The sequence below is a fragment of the Oncorhynchus tshawytscha genome, linkage group LG26 (assembly GCF_018296145.1).
Source record: "Oncorhynchus tshawytscha isolate Ot180627B linkage group LG26, Otsh_v2.0, whole genome shotgun sequence".
In the NCBI taxonomy this organism is placed as follows: Eukaryota; Metazoa; Chordata; class Actinopteri; order Salmoniformes; family Salmonidae; genus Oncorhynchus; species Oncorhynchus tshawytscha.
Genome location: NC_056454.1, coordinates 14,886,272 through 14,900,730, shown reverse-complemented (window position 1 = coordinate 14,900,730; position 14,459 = coordinate 14,886,272). Strand labels below are relative to the sequence as shown.

Sequence of the window (14,459 nt, the reverse complement as noted above, 5' to 3'; positions counted from 1 at the left end):
GATGCTATGTTGAATGTACTGTAGATACAGTATGTTGGGACTAGAATCTCCTTGAGGAGTGAGTTACATAATATCATCGGACAGTCCCCAAGGGAGATTTGTACAGTCAGAAGTGTGTGTGTGTGTGTGTGTGTTTTAGCCTTCAGGAAAAACATCATTAGTCATTTCACTTCAAAACCTTATCTGAGGGGAAGATACCTGGCTGTTCTTAGACTTGACTTTAAGACTGCTGATATTGCTTATTTCATATTAAAGGCGAGAGAGGTAGGCCAGTACGGAGCATTGTACGGTAGGTGAACATTACGGATGTCACTGTAGTTCTTGTACTCACTGTCAGTGCTACGTCCACCACTTTCCATAACTCCATAGGGTGGGGCAAGCAGTCCAGCCATGCACTGACGATATTTCTACAGAGACACAGAAGACAGAAGAACGGTCTTATAACTACACATGGTGGAACCAGCCACAAAAGCCAAATCCTAAACACTACAAGGTTCATTTTAGTGTGTCGATGCAATTCAATTCAAGATGCAGTTCACTGCCAACTACTGTCACCTGTTGATGTCAATAGAATTATTTGGATTGTAGTGTTATGTGTCTGTGTTTGACCCCCTCCCTCTCTTGGTGTGAATTCATGGCTGCCAAAGGAAGCCAGTCTTCCCCAAAACATTTACCAAGAAAAAAACAAAAAACATAAAATAATCTATCTTTCCTCTCTCTGTGTTTCATAATTTTCCTTCAATTCACAAGAGGCTGAATGTGTTTCACCGGAAAAAGCATCCGAATGAGCGAAACAGCGTCCCTCTGTCTCTGTATGTGTAGCCCATCGATCTGACGCTGTCTGGTCAAAAAGAGCATGACATTGTTGCAAGGAAAGCCTTCGAGCATTTGGCCTGAGTGAAACTGAGCTCATCTGTGAATGGTCCTGGCGCACCAAAAAAAGTGTCAAGGGATGCCAGGCTGGATTTGGCTTCACACCACATCACAGCTCATCAAAGACAAAACATAATTCTCAGACAAAACTTGAATTGTTGCATCTCGTTGTGTTGTTGTCCTCTGGTGGCTAGCTAGCTAAAATGATCCCTTTCCTAAATTAGCCATGGATGGAGATAGGTATTTGGACTTGTGGTTGTACTTAACTCTCCGTACTAGCCAATGATTATAAACTGAGATTCTGATCCAACAATGAATTCATATACTGTGCCCCTGATGGAAGTTTAATATGTAGCTAGATGTCGTAGGCTAATGTTTACCAGCTGGCTACTCGTTGCAGACGAAAGGTATTTAGGCTAGCGAGCAAGCATTTTAGCCAGGTAGCCTAGGAAAACAAAAAGGCCTAACAAAAACTAAAAGTGTGTACTGTATGACAGAGTCAAAGACCGTTTCGTAAACTTGAAAAATAGGTGGATGACATTGGCATGTAGGGTGAATCAACATGTGAATCTACTTGCACGCACGCACATACACAAACACAGAGAAATCAGAACCATGGGCAGCCACATCATATTTAGCTGACGTTGACTGGACTAAATCGTTTTTGGTATATTTTAGTTGCCACTGTATTAGACTAAGCAGAGGTGATTAGATGATGTTGAAGTTGAAATGGTGCTGGAATAGCGGAGGCAGCTTCTGTTCTTTCGACTTGCGGTAAGTCTCTGTGGTTCTAAATCAATAGTTGTTTTGTAGTCCGAAAATGTCGGAAACATTAACTTGCTTGGCAGTGCTGTTTGTTACATGCAATATGCTTAGTGGGCTTCACCGGACAGAGGTTGCTGTGATGAAACAAAAGTGTGGTTGAATTTATTTTGCCACTGTGTCTTCTTATTGCCTCTGCCTTAGGCATATATATCATGGTGGCAAGGCATAATGAACTAACAGGTTACAGCGCAAACAGCGGCATCTTTTTTTTCTGTCTTAGCTTCCCCGGTGATTTTACCCACGCACCGCTCCTGCTCGACCCTGTACTCTCTGTATCAACATGGGCCATTGAGGACTATGTAAATACACAGCTGAGACCTCCAGCTGGCAGTTATGAGCATTCAGAAGCTTTACAACTCATTTAAATGAGCCTTCATCTCACAAAAAGCTCCACAGTGTCCCACTGCATTTCAAAGGACAGAGCAAAATACACGTTTCATGTCGCTTCATTTGAAGTAAAAGCCTATTGCTGTAGGCCACAATAGCCTAACGTGTATACAGGACAACAGGCTACAAAACCACAGTAAGGAATCAATGGTGAGACATGGGGCAAATGTTCAACTATCTACGCTTGCTTTCCATGCCATATTTGACTAATGATGGCATTACTGGGGGATGAGCAGATTGTGGCAGAGAGTAGTTGACTTACGAGTTGATCAAATCGCCTCAATCTGTGGTCTTTACAGATAAGAAGGCATTACAAACAGATTACACCAAGATTTAACAAGCCACACACAAAACGCATACACAGACACTCACACATGCACACACACAAGAGGGAAGCGTCCTAACCTCTGAAAATAAGTCTCTTTACACTGCATTGATATTCTAGTGTGTAGTCCCTCCCACCAGAGCACAGGCACACACAGCTAGGATCAAGTGGTTTCTGTCTGTACTGTAGATTAGGCCTATCTATGTACGCTCCACAGATTCCTACTACTTGGCTTTAGCCTCAACCCATATCTGTCTGTAAGCATTAGCGCATTCATCCTACCTGTGGAGAGATCCTCAGTGGTCCCAAACTTTTTATAGACCCGCACCCCTTCAAACACTCAACCTCCAGCTGCTGGAATCCTCTAGCGCCAGGGTCAGCACACTCTCAAATGTAGATTTTTTTTTTACATCATTGTAAGCCTGCCACACACACACACTACACGATACATTTATTAAACATAAGAATGTGTGTGAGTTTCTGTCACAACCCGGGGTGTGGGAAGTGACAAAGAGCTTTAATGACACAGGCCACAAATAATAATATAATAATAATCCATAATGTTGCTCTTTATTTAACCATTATTCATATAAAACCTTATTTGTTTATCGAAAATTGTTAATAACTCACCACAGGCTAATTAGAAGGGTGTGCTTGAAAGAATGCACATAACTCTGCAATTTGGTTGTATTGGAGAGAGTCTCAGTCTTAAATAATTTTCCACACTCTGTGCCTTTATTTAGCTAGTGAGGGCCGAGAATCCACTCTCACATAGGTACGTGGTTGCAAAGGGCATCAGTGTCTTAGCAGCACGATTTGCCAAGGCAGGATACTCTGAGCGCAGCCCAATCCAGAAATCTGGCAGTGGCTTCTGATTAAATTTGATTTTCACAGAACAGCTTGTTGCAATTTCAATGAGGCTCTCTTGTTCAAATATAGGTAAGTGGATTGGAGGCAGGGCATGATAGGGATAACGAATCCAGTTGTTTGTGTCATCCGTTTCGGGAAAGCACCTGCGTAATTGCACACCCAACTCACTCAGGTGCTTCGCTATATCACATTTGACATTGTCCATAAGCTTGAGTTCATTATCACACTAAAAAATCATGCAATGATGGAAAGACCTGTGTGTTGTCATTGTTAATGCAGACAAAATCAAATCAAATCAAATTTTATTTGTCACATACACATGGTTAGCAGATGTTAATGCGAGTGTAGCGAAATGCTTGTGCTTCTAGTTCCGACAATGCAGAGAAGAGCTCCAACTTCTTAATCATAGCCTCAATTTTGTCCCGCACATTGAATATAGTAATCCTAGATTCAGATCATTCAGGAAAGAAAAAACATCACTCAGATAGACCAGTCGTGTGTCACGCCCTGGCCATAGAGAGGCTTTTATTCTCTATTTTGGTTAGGCCAAGGTGTGACTAGGGTGGGCATTCTATGTTCTTTTTCTATGTTTTTGTATTTCTTTGTTTTTGGCCGGGTATGGTTCTCAATCAGGGACCGGCTGTCTATCGTTGTCTCTGATTGGGAACCATACTTAGGTAGCTCTTGCCCACATGGGTTTTGTGGGTAGTTGTTTTCTGTATAGTTAGTTTCCTTACAGAACTGTTAGTTTTCCTCTTTGTTGTTTTTTGTTCTAGTGTTCTGGTTTTAAATAAATATCATGAACACGTCTCACGCTGCGCCTTGGTCCAGTCATTCACAGGAAGAGCATCGTTACAGAACTACCCACCACCAAAGGACAAAGCAGCGTGGCCAGGGGAGGCAGCCCCAATAAAAAACATTTTGGGGGAGGTACACGGGATGGTTGGCGGAGCCGAGGATGGAACCAGAGCCAGTCAGGGTGAAATTGGAGGTGAGCGAAGGAAGCAAAGCAGAGACAGTGAAGGAGTTGATGGGGAGATTGGAGGAGAGAGTAATGAGAGAGTTGCTGTGTTGGTGCATGAGGCACGACATCCGCCCGATGGAGCGTGTCCTCGATTTGATGTCATCTGAGTCAGCTCTCCATGCTTGTCCTGAGGTGCATGCTAGCCGTCTGGTGAAGACTGTGCCAGCCCCACGCACCAGGCCTCCTGTGCGCCTCCCCAGCCCTGCACGTCTTGTGCCAGCTTGGCGCTACAGATCTCCAGTACGCGTTCTTAGCCCGGTGCGCTACATTCCAGCTCCCCGCATCTGCCGGGCTAGGGTGAGGATCCAACCAGGACGGATGGTGCCAGCCCTGCTCTCCAGACCTCCAGTGCATCTCCTCGGGCCAGGATATCCCGCTCCGGCTCTAGGCACGGTTTCCCCAGTTCGCCAGGAGATCCCAGTGCGGCATGTTCCAGCTCCACGCACGTGCCAGGCTAGAGTGGGCATTCAGCGTGGAAGAGTGATGTCAAGGCTACGCACCAGATCTCCAGTGCTCCCCCACAGCCCGGTCTATCCTGTGCCTCCTCCACGGACCAGGCCTCCAGTAGGTCTCCCCAGCCTGGTGAGTCCTGTGCCTGTGTCCTGTCCGGAGCTGCCAGAGTCGCCCTCCTGTCCGGAGCTGCCAGAGTCGCCCTCCTGTCCGGAGCTGCCAGAGTCGCCCTCCTGTCCGGAGCTGCCAGAGTCGCCCTCCTGTCCGGAGCTGCCAGAGTCGCCCTCCTGTCCGGAGCTGCCAGAGTCGCCCTCCTGTCCGGAGGGAGCTTCCAGAGTCGCCCTCCTGTCCGGGGCCCGCTGCGAGGGTCCCTTCTCCAGAGGCACCACCTAAGTGGGCCAAGCCGGAGGTGGAGCGGGGTCTCTGTCCCGCACCGCCGCCGTAAAGAGGGCTGTAAACGCATAGAATTCACTGGCTTGTATACGAAGCAGTAATTGTTTCAAAGCATCTCCTGCCAAGTCATTGATGTATTGTGAAACAGTGTTGTTTGATGAAGGCATTGTCTGTATAGTTTTTTTGGCCTTTACCCCCAGCATTGTTCCAGCCATATCCGCGGCAGCAGGAAGAATTAAGTCCTCCACAATAGTATGGGACTTGCCTGTCCTAGCCACTCGGTAGCTCACCATGTAAGACGCTTCTAGCCCATTCTTCTTAATGGTATCTGTTGCTTTTATACATGTCTTACTACTCAAAAGTTGTCTTAATTCTCGCTCAAAAAACCCCTGTGGCTTATTTTCCAAATTGGCATGTTTTGTTTCTAAATGTCTGTGAAAGAGTGAAGGTTTCATAGACTTGTGAGATAATATTTTTGAACATATAACACACCGTGGCTGAGGAAAGGCACTACTTACAATATAAGTGAACCACAAATCAATATAGTTCTCATCATATTTGCACCTCTTCGATGGTCCAATGTCCCTGTCTGTGTGTTCCCGGGTAAAAGGGGCAGTAGCTCTTTGGCTGCATCAGATTCACAACTGTCAGTGTCCATGCTAGCTGGGCTAACAACAAATTTAGAATTACTGATGCTAGCACTGGATGTGCTCGTGGAAGCAGAACAACTTGTGTTGTCGACAGGTGCAGGTGTCGTACTGCTGGTAGTAGCAGTACTACCAGTAGAGCTGGTATGTGTCTCTATGGACTTACATTTTTTTTACCATTTATCAATTTCCGAGCAAACAGAATGAGCAGCAGCTATTTTTGGCTACATACGGACCGTTGGTGGAATTCCCATGAGAGAGTAACGGTTAATGTGATTGGATGTTAATTATTTGACTAGGCTACCTGTATTTGACATTGTGTTGTTATTTCACTGAAAACTAGATGGTTTCATTTTATTTTTGGCAGTGAAACAAGGCTACTCAGGCGAGAAAAAACCTTACCCAAATGTATAGCCCCGTTGGAAAATATAAATGGACTGTTTAAAAATGTGAATTACATTTTTATTTGGGGTACCCCCGACTGCATTGCGCTTATCCCTGGGGGTACTCATACGCCAGTTTGGGAATACCTGCTCGGAGGAATCAGCGTATGACTATAAGGCTATAAGTGGCTTATAGTGTAGCTGTGCCATGCAGCATGACTATTATGTAACAAACAATGCAGTATAGGCCTAATATTGAGTTGCATCCTCTGAATGGCACACATACTGTACAACAACCCATGTCTCAATTGTCTCAAGGCTTAAAAATGCTTCTTCAACCTATCTCCTTCCCTTCATTTACACTGATTGAAGTGGATTTAACAAGTGACATCAATAAGGGATCATAGCTAATGTTTTGTACACTCAGTGTATATCATTTAAATAATCAAAAAAAATGCATGAAACCATTTGCATGTTTAATTATATGTGAAGAGCTTCAATATCAAGGAGAGTGTAGTAGAGCTCTGCTTCTCTGTCAGAATATGACTAGTCCAGATCGAGGCAAAGATGAACGGAGCAAAGTGCAGAGAGATCATTCATGAAAACCTGCTCCAGAGCGCTCAGGACCTCAGACTGGGGTGAAGGTTCCCCTTCCAACAGGACAACGACCCTAAGCACCCAGCCAAGACAACGCAGGTGTGGCTTCAGGACTCTGAATGTCCTTGAGTGGTCCAGCCAGAGCCCAGACTTGAACCCGAAAGAACATCTCTGGAGAGACCTGAAAATAGCTGTGCAGCAATGCTCCCCATCCAACCTGACAGAGCTTGAGAGGATCTGCAGAGAAGAACAACAAAGTACTGAGTAAAGGGTCTGAATACTTATGTAAATGTGATATTTCTGTTTTTTATTTTTAATAAGTTTGCAAAAATGTCTAAAAACCTGTATTGTGTGTAGATTGATGAGGGGAAAAATGTATTACATTTTCCAATAAGGCTGTAACCTAATAAATGTGGAAAAAGTAAAGGGGTTTGAATACTTCCTGAAGGTACTGTATGTTGGTCTATTGTACTTCAAACAATGTGTATGCAGGTTGCTTAATATTCGAACCGCAGACAGACCCAAGAGAAGAAGAGGCGGGGGGGGGGACAAACCTGGTAGCTAGCTAGGGACAATGGTAGACAGTGTCCTTGGCCCCCGCCTGTAGAGCACTTTTCCCATAGTTCTGTTAACGACGGCAAGGGCAGGTGTTCGGCAGGCATCAGTGAAAGACACTGGGTGCTAGCTAGTTAGCTAGCTAACTAGTACTCCAGTACACAGAAGGTGGGATAAGTAGCTAGCTAGCTAACGATAGCAAGAAATCAATAGACAGTGTTCTTTGCCCCCGCCTGTCGGCCACTGCTTTCCCGGAGTTATGTTGACGATGGTGGGGGGGGGGCAGTCCCACACTATTGGCAAGAAACGCGCAGTAGTACGCACACCACAGTCCTTGTCCATTGCCACTCAACGATGCTCTTTTAAGAGCCACCTAATAATTGAAAATAAGCACACAACGTGCGGGCCAGTGTGTGTGTATCGGGAGAGGGGGGTGTCAAAGCTATACATGAAAGAAAATGGTCAAAATGTCTCCTCGCAGAGGCGAACCCAAGACCTTAAGATGCTAACGTTACGCTCCAAACCCTGCCATGAACGCATTATCTTGTCACTATTTAAATGGACAGTCTGGTGATGACAGGAAGTGTTTGATGTTGTTCATTCACTCAGTACTAATTGAATGTTTTCTTGCTTGGTTAAAACTTCTTATGTATTAGGACGCTAGCGTCCCACCTCGACAACTTCTGGTGAAATTACAGAGCGCCAAATTCAAATTAAATTACTATAAATATTTAACTTACATGAAATCACAAGTGCAATACATCAAAATAAAGCTTAACTTGTTGTTAATCCAGCCGCTGTGTCAGATTTCACAAATGCTTTACGGCGAAAGCAAACCATGCGATTGTCTGAGGACAGCGCTCAGCAGACAAAACATTACATACAGTTACCAGCCAAGTAGACTAGTCACGAAAGTCAGAAATAGCAATAAAATTAATCACTTACCTTTGATGATCTTTGTATGGTTGCCCTCAGAAGACTCCCAGTTACACAATAAATGTTTGTTTTGTTCGATAAAGTCCCTCTTTATATCCAAAAACCTCCATTTTGTTGGCGCGTTTTGTTCAGTAATCCAATGGCTCAAATGCGGTCACAAGAGGCAGACGAAAATTCCAAATAGTATCCGTAAAGTTCATAGAAACATGTCAAACGATGTTTAGAATCAATTCTCAGGTTGTTTTTAGCCTAAGTAATCGATAATATTTCAACCGGACAATAGCGTCGTCATTATAAAAGAAAAACAACGAAAGGCGCGCTCTTGGGATTGCGCACCAAACAGGTTGGGGACTTTCCACTGGCCTCTCAAAGAAACTGCTCATTCGCTCTCATTTTTCAGAATAAAGGCCTGAAACAATGTCTAAAGACTGTTCACAGCTAGTGGAAGCCATAGGGAACGCAATCTGGGTCATAACCATTTATATGGTGGATAGACTTTCAATAGAAAAACACCCATTTCAAAATAATAGCACTTCCTGGATGGATTTTCCTCAGGTTTTCGCCTGCCATTTCAGATCTGTTATACTCACATACATTATTTTAACAGTTTTGGAAACTTTAGAGTGTGTTCTATCCAAATCTACCATTACATGCATATCCTAGCTTCTGGGCCTGAGTAGCAGGCAGTTTACTTTGGGAACGCTTTTCATCCAAAATTCCGAATGCTGCCCCCTATCCTAAAAAAGTTGATGTGTTGAAAACAGTCACATAGCTAACCAAGTAAGCAAGAATGGCTTTTTCTTTTGATTGCGCAAAGGTAACGCAAGCAAGAAATTATGTTTGTGTTGTTTAACCTGGGTGCACCCGCACTCCCTTGGCTATTTTTACTTGGATGGCGACTTCAGGTTTTCAGGAATACATTGAAAATCAACTTGACACTGTGTCAATCAGTCAGAGCAAATCTGGATTATAATAACAAGAAGACAATTGCACTGACAGAGGAGTGAGAGTACTGAATAAATGCATAAAGTAAGGGCTGTAATGTTAGCTCGCTACATTGCTAGGCAAGCCAGATTGACTAGTGTATGGAGTAACGTTAGCGTTAGATGAGCAATGCTCATTGCTTCTATTATACATTAGCAGCATGGCAGTTTCCCAAAGTATGGTGTTGACTAACTTTACCTACTAGCTAGCTAGCTGTGCTTTGTGGAAGAAAGTTTATTTAACTGACTTGCCTAGTTAAATAAAGGTTAAATAAATACTTGTTTTATTTTATTTAAGGCTTGTAGCTAGCTAGCTAACGTTACTGGCTAGCAGCCAAGGATGTTTGCTATCTTATTTGTTTGTGCTCTGATTACACACAACTGTCAAGGCCAACAGTTTACACAGGTGACTTCAGCCATGTGAAAAATATAGCTAGCTTCCTTTGCTTGTGCCTTGCCTCTCATCCGACTGGTGTTAACTAGCTACTAGCACTGTTGCTGTGCAACCCAATTGTTTTGGTCCGGTTTTAGGACTCTGAGATTTGGCTGAAAAGATGTTAGCATTGTCAGAAATGCCACAAAAGGGTAGCACATCTCTGGTTCTTAATGGACAGAAATGAGCACATGAGAGTGACAAATTAAAAATGTAATCAAACCTGTTGCCCCTACAAATTTATTGATTCCGAAAGGTGGCAAGTCTAATGGTCACTTTATAGACGCTATAGTCTTGTTCTTAACCGAATATATCGAGCTAGGTCAGGCAAGAAATTGCTTCTTTTTTTTTTTACTAATGCTAATGACCCTGTTAAAAATTCGGTATGTGGTTCTCAGTAACGCCCGGGCAGCTCATGTTGAGAGGAGGGGAGTGTGTTATGTACCTCCAATCAAATTGATTTGCAAATGATCATCATCATTGGTGTCACATTGGCTTAGCTACTGTATGATAGTAGGGAGATTTTGAATTTCACATTGAGCTTCAACCAATGCATATACTATTGTGGGAGCATTAGCATTCCTGGAATGGATCACTGTTAAATCAATACCCTATAACAACATGTGGTAAAGGGCTTTCAACAACAGGTCAATGGACATTCGCATAATACAATGGGCTAAGTGCCTAAATGAACGGTGGGGCTCCGTAGAAGCTGGTTAAGGAGCATTTAGCAACATATTAATGCTGCCTGCCATCCTTTGTATTTTTGGTCACTACAGACCAAATGAAAGCCAAACCGACAGTCATTTGTTACCAGATGTCAGTTTGCTCCCAGAGGTCCAATTCTAAATTCAATTCTACCCAGAGCTAATCACTTCAAGACCCCCTCAAAAAAAAAAAGCAAACAGCTTTTCCCCCCAATTAGGAAGCCTTTTGAAAATGTCTCAATGACTTCCGATTTTAAAAGCATTTCCCTTACTGTAATCCAAAACTCTATGCACTTTGAGAGTTACCAAGATATGAGCAAAAATTGTATCATAAACCATGAGACTTACATTGTATGTCAGCATGTATTCAATCTCAGAACTGACCTAATCATCACATTTGTCTGCAAAAGCATATAACAGCATGCTTTTTCGATCAATTATTCAATGTAAATAGAAAAAAAGCCTCCAGGATCAGTTACTGTAAACATGCCCATCTTTCTTTGTTGAAAATGAAATGGCTTGGGCTTGAGAGGAGCACTTAAACTGAGCAACAAATAAGCATTCAGTGCACATGAGATGCCTTCAACACTTAAATGACCCTACTGGACCAATAAGTCTCTCCCCAGAGGTACTGGCTGATGGAGAAAGTGCGGGGTGTTGGAGGGTGGGTGAGGGTGTTATTTTAGATGGGGATTAGTGCCCACATTTAAAAAATACTATAGTGTATACTATGGTAGGTATTTCTCAAAAACATTACAGTGAATACTGAATAATTTACTGTAATATTCTTTAGTATACTGTAGTATTTACAGTTTACTCTAGTATAAATACTGTAGTAAAAAAAATAGTATATACTATCTTAATTACTGCAGTGTTATACTGTAGTATTTACTATAGTGTTCTTGCCAACTGTAGTGCGGTATAATTATAAGGCACGAGGGCGTGTGGTATATGGTCAATATACCATAGCTAAGTATTCACTGTAGTGTTTTTGGGGACATTACTGTAGTATTTATTCAAGTGTTTTTTGTTTTATTGTCTTTGACATAGAAGTGGGGGGCTTTCTCTGTGAGGAAACCTACTGGAGAAATACTAAAAGAGCAAATGTTCCATAACCTGTAGCTACTGTAAGTAGGACTGGGTTCTGAACGGAGAGTTCAGAGCTTCTGCTATTTTCTATAACCATAGGGAACACAATATATGGTCTATACTCCGCACGTAGGTTTCTCACTTACGGGTGGCACAAATTGGGATATGGAGGAGGGGAATGGGCAGGGTGTACTACATACAAATTAAATACTGTAGTATTTACTATCGTTAAGAAAAGTGTTGTTGTGGACTGTAGTGTATTTACAAAATACTACACATGATTGAGGGATACTACAGTGTGTAGTATAGTATCCTACAGTATATTACAGTTTACTACAGAATTCTACAGTAAGAACTGTAGTATTCTATAGTAAACTGTAGTATTTTGTTATGTGGGAGGCGTGTCAGAAAACACTACATTTACACAAAGCGACACTCTCCCCCTGTGACCTACTGCACTTGCTTCTATAGGAAGCTTTTAGCAATGCTGATGAGGAACAATCAAATACATGATCAATGATTTATTTTGCCAGGTTAGCCTTAAAATATGCTCTCCTGACAAAAGGAATATAGATACAACATCAAATATAATGTACAGTATATTTGATTGTTCTTCATCTGTGAAAACAGGGGGTAGAAAATGTATTCATCAGCTCAGTAAAGGCATCTGCATGCTTCCCATACGAAACAGTTCATTACAGTTTCAGCATATACTGTATAATGACAACATTTTGATCGTTTTAGTCTTCGGCAAGGTTTTTTTCCAGCTGTTCGTGCACACACATTGTTTTCGAGGCAGGCGAATTTCGGTAGCCGAAGTCTACACCCCTACATCGGTCATTGGTCAACAGTAGTGATTCTTCAATAAAGTGTTTGTTGTCATTCAGCGACTCATTTTCATGCACATTTTTTCACTTGAGAAATACTGCATCCAAATACTTAGGTGTACACTTTTGCGGCTAAAAAGTAATGATAACTTTCCTGAGTTATCTTAGATTGGTTCTGACTATTGTGAGGAAGTGGCTACCGTGGATAAACAAAACTATTGTCACTGTTTTTGTTCTCGTTTTTCAAGCGAATGTCTTTTAAGGGAGTCTGCGAGCACGCTCTATCTGTTGCCCTAGATGAGTTTGGCTAGGCGCCAGCCGAACCGAAGCGTATGGAAGGAAGCCTTTAGACACTCTATCTCAGCTCATCTTACAGTAACACAGTAGGAGTTGTGGACCAACTGAAAAATAGACTGTTCCCGACAATGCAATGGACTCTCGCCCATTTCCCTATTTTCTTGTCACTCTAACCCCTTCATTTTATTAGAGCCCAAATTCCATCAACAGAGATCCAGCTCTGTAATTACAAAGAGCTCTTCACAACTGCAATATCCATTAGAATGATCTCTCAAATTAGCCTCCATTATATCAACTCACAGAGGATTAAATGGACAGTATCAATTCATTTTTCACATACCAACTACTGCAGAATGATCAGGGTTGGAAAGACACTATGATCAGCTCTGTCTGTTGCGGGTAATGGTTTCACATAATGGTTGGTCCATTTAAACGAGACCATTCCAGTTCAAAACAACGGAACTACTGGTAAAGTTTTGCGTCTTTCAACATTACATCATGCCGGTCAAAACCGCAAGCCTCGTTCACACCATATAGATAAACCACATTATTCATATGAAAGTGTGTGCCACTACACAACAAGCCAACCATCAAAGATTTGATGCAACAGGGCATGACAGGCCAACAGAGCTTCATTGACGGCCTGGCTGACACAACTACCACGGTATCAAAGGAAGTGTCCTAATCACCGTGTCAGATTACCTAGCCAGCCCTACTGTATGACTTCACTGAAAGAGGCTTTCTGCTGTACATTAGGAGCACTACCGTATTTCGGCTAGGTCAGATTGAGGAGATAGGGGTCAAAGGTTTGCATGAATCACATGCAAAAACCTATCCATCCCACCTCCCACAGTGTCAGACACGAGGTGCAAGGTTCAGCAGATGATCGTTCAGAAGACGATAAGAATTTCAAGATGCTAAATGGTTTTCACGTTAAATATGACTTTCGTCAGACGCAAATAGGACTGTCATGTTGGGGTAATGTCGTTTACGATAGCTCAATCAGGAAGGCCGCTCTGAACGCTCGTTTAACTTCATCAAGTAAGCACAACCTCAATCACTTAGTTTCCTATTATATGGGCATAGTGGGAATGAATACATCAGCATAGCATCTTGCTTCTTCTCTTCTTTCCTATTAGCCATGTATGGAAGGTCATTCACCTATTTTCCCAATAGACCTCTAAGCACGGCACGATCATTGCTGTTCAATCTACTGCATGGGCTCACTCTTGTAATTATCACCTTCCTCCCAACCAATGGGCATATATCTTGGGGTATATTTATATGTCAACATACCCTTGTTCTCTCTCTTGCTGTTTTTTTAGCAACAGTTGTTGACGACCATCTTCCTCCCCACCACCACCAGCTATAACAACCTTAAGCCCCGTCATTGGAACTCCTTTCCCCCAGCGGGGGGTTTTGATGCCAGCTGCCCAGCAAAGGGCTACCTGTAATCAGCATCTGGCTCCGAGGAGCATTCATTGGAAACGAGGCCATACCCCAAACTATTTAATAAAACTCCATATTGCTTTCCGTCTCCGCTGTTCGTTCAGATAATCCTGTAGTCGATCTATAGAAGGGTCAGTCACTGATGTCTAATCCAGAATCCAGTTTAACCTCCAACAAAGCAGTCAACAGGATTAGCGGTCACCATTCAAAGTAAATGCAGTCTTTGGGGGCAATCCCTGTTCAGAAATCCTTAAAGACCGTTTTACGACAAGGCAACAGCCAAAACCAAGGTTTAATAGTCAAAATGCTCTTTGCCTGATTTAAATAATGAAACCGTTTGTGATCCCATCAGAGCAGTAGGCTTAGGAGGTTATGATTAGAAACATTGTTCGAGTGGATTTACTTTGAG

General features: G+C 42.7%; 1 protein-coding gene and 1 non-coding gene across 6 annotated transcripts in view; both read right to left on the bottom strand.

Moving 5' to 3' along the window:
- LOC112225240 (rap guanine nucleotide exchange factor 4) overlaps nt 1–14,459 on the bottom strand; it is a 54,881-nt gene that overhangs the window by 19,239 nt on the left and 21,183 nt on the right. For all 5 annotated transcript variants that reach the window (XR_002949551.2, XM_024388997.2, XM_024388998.2 and 2 more), the window contains one exon: nt 332–407. Coding sequence is in view for 4 of the 5 variants with exons in the window: in XM_024388997.2 (XP_024244765.1) it covers nt 332–407 (76 nt within the window). In the remaining variant the exon portion in view is untranslated. The remainder of the gene's footprint in view (nt 1–331; nt 408–14,459) is intronic.
- Nucleotides 11,444–11,498, bottom strand: LOC112225698. The gene has a single exon (XR_002949642.1). It is a non-coding gene; the product is annotated as a U7 small nuclear RNA (small nuclear RNA).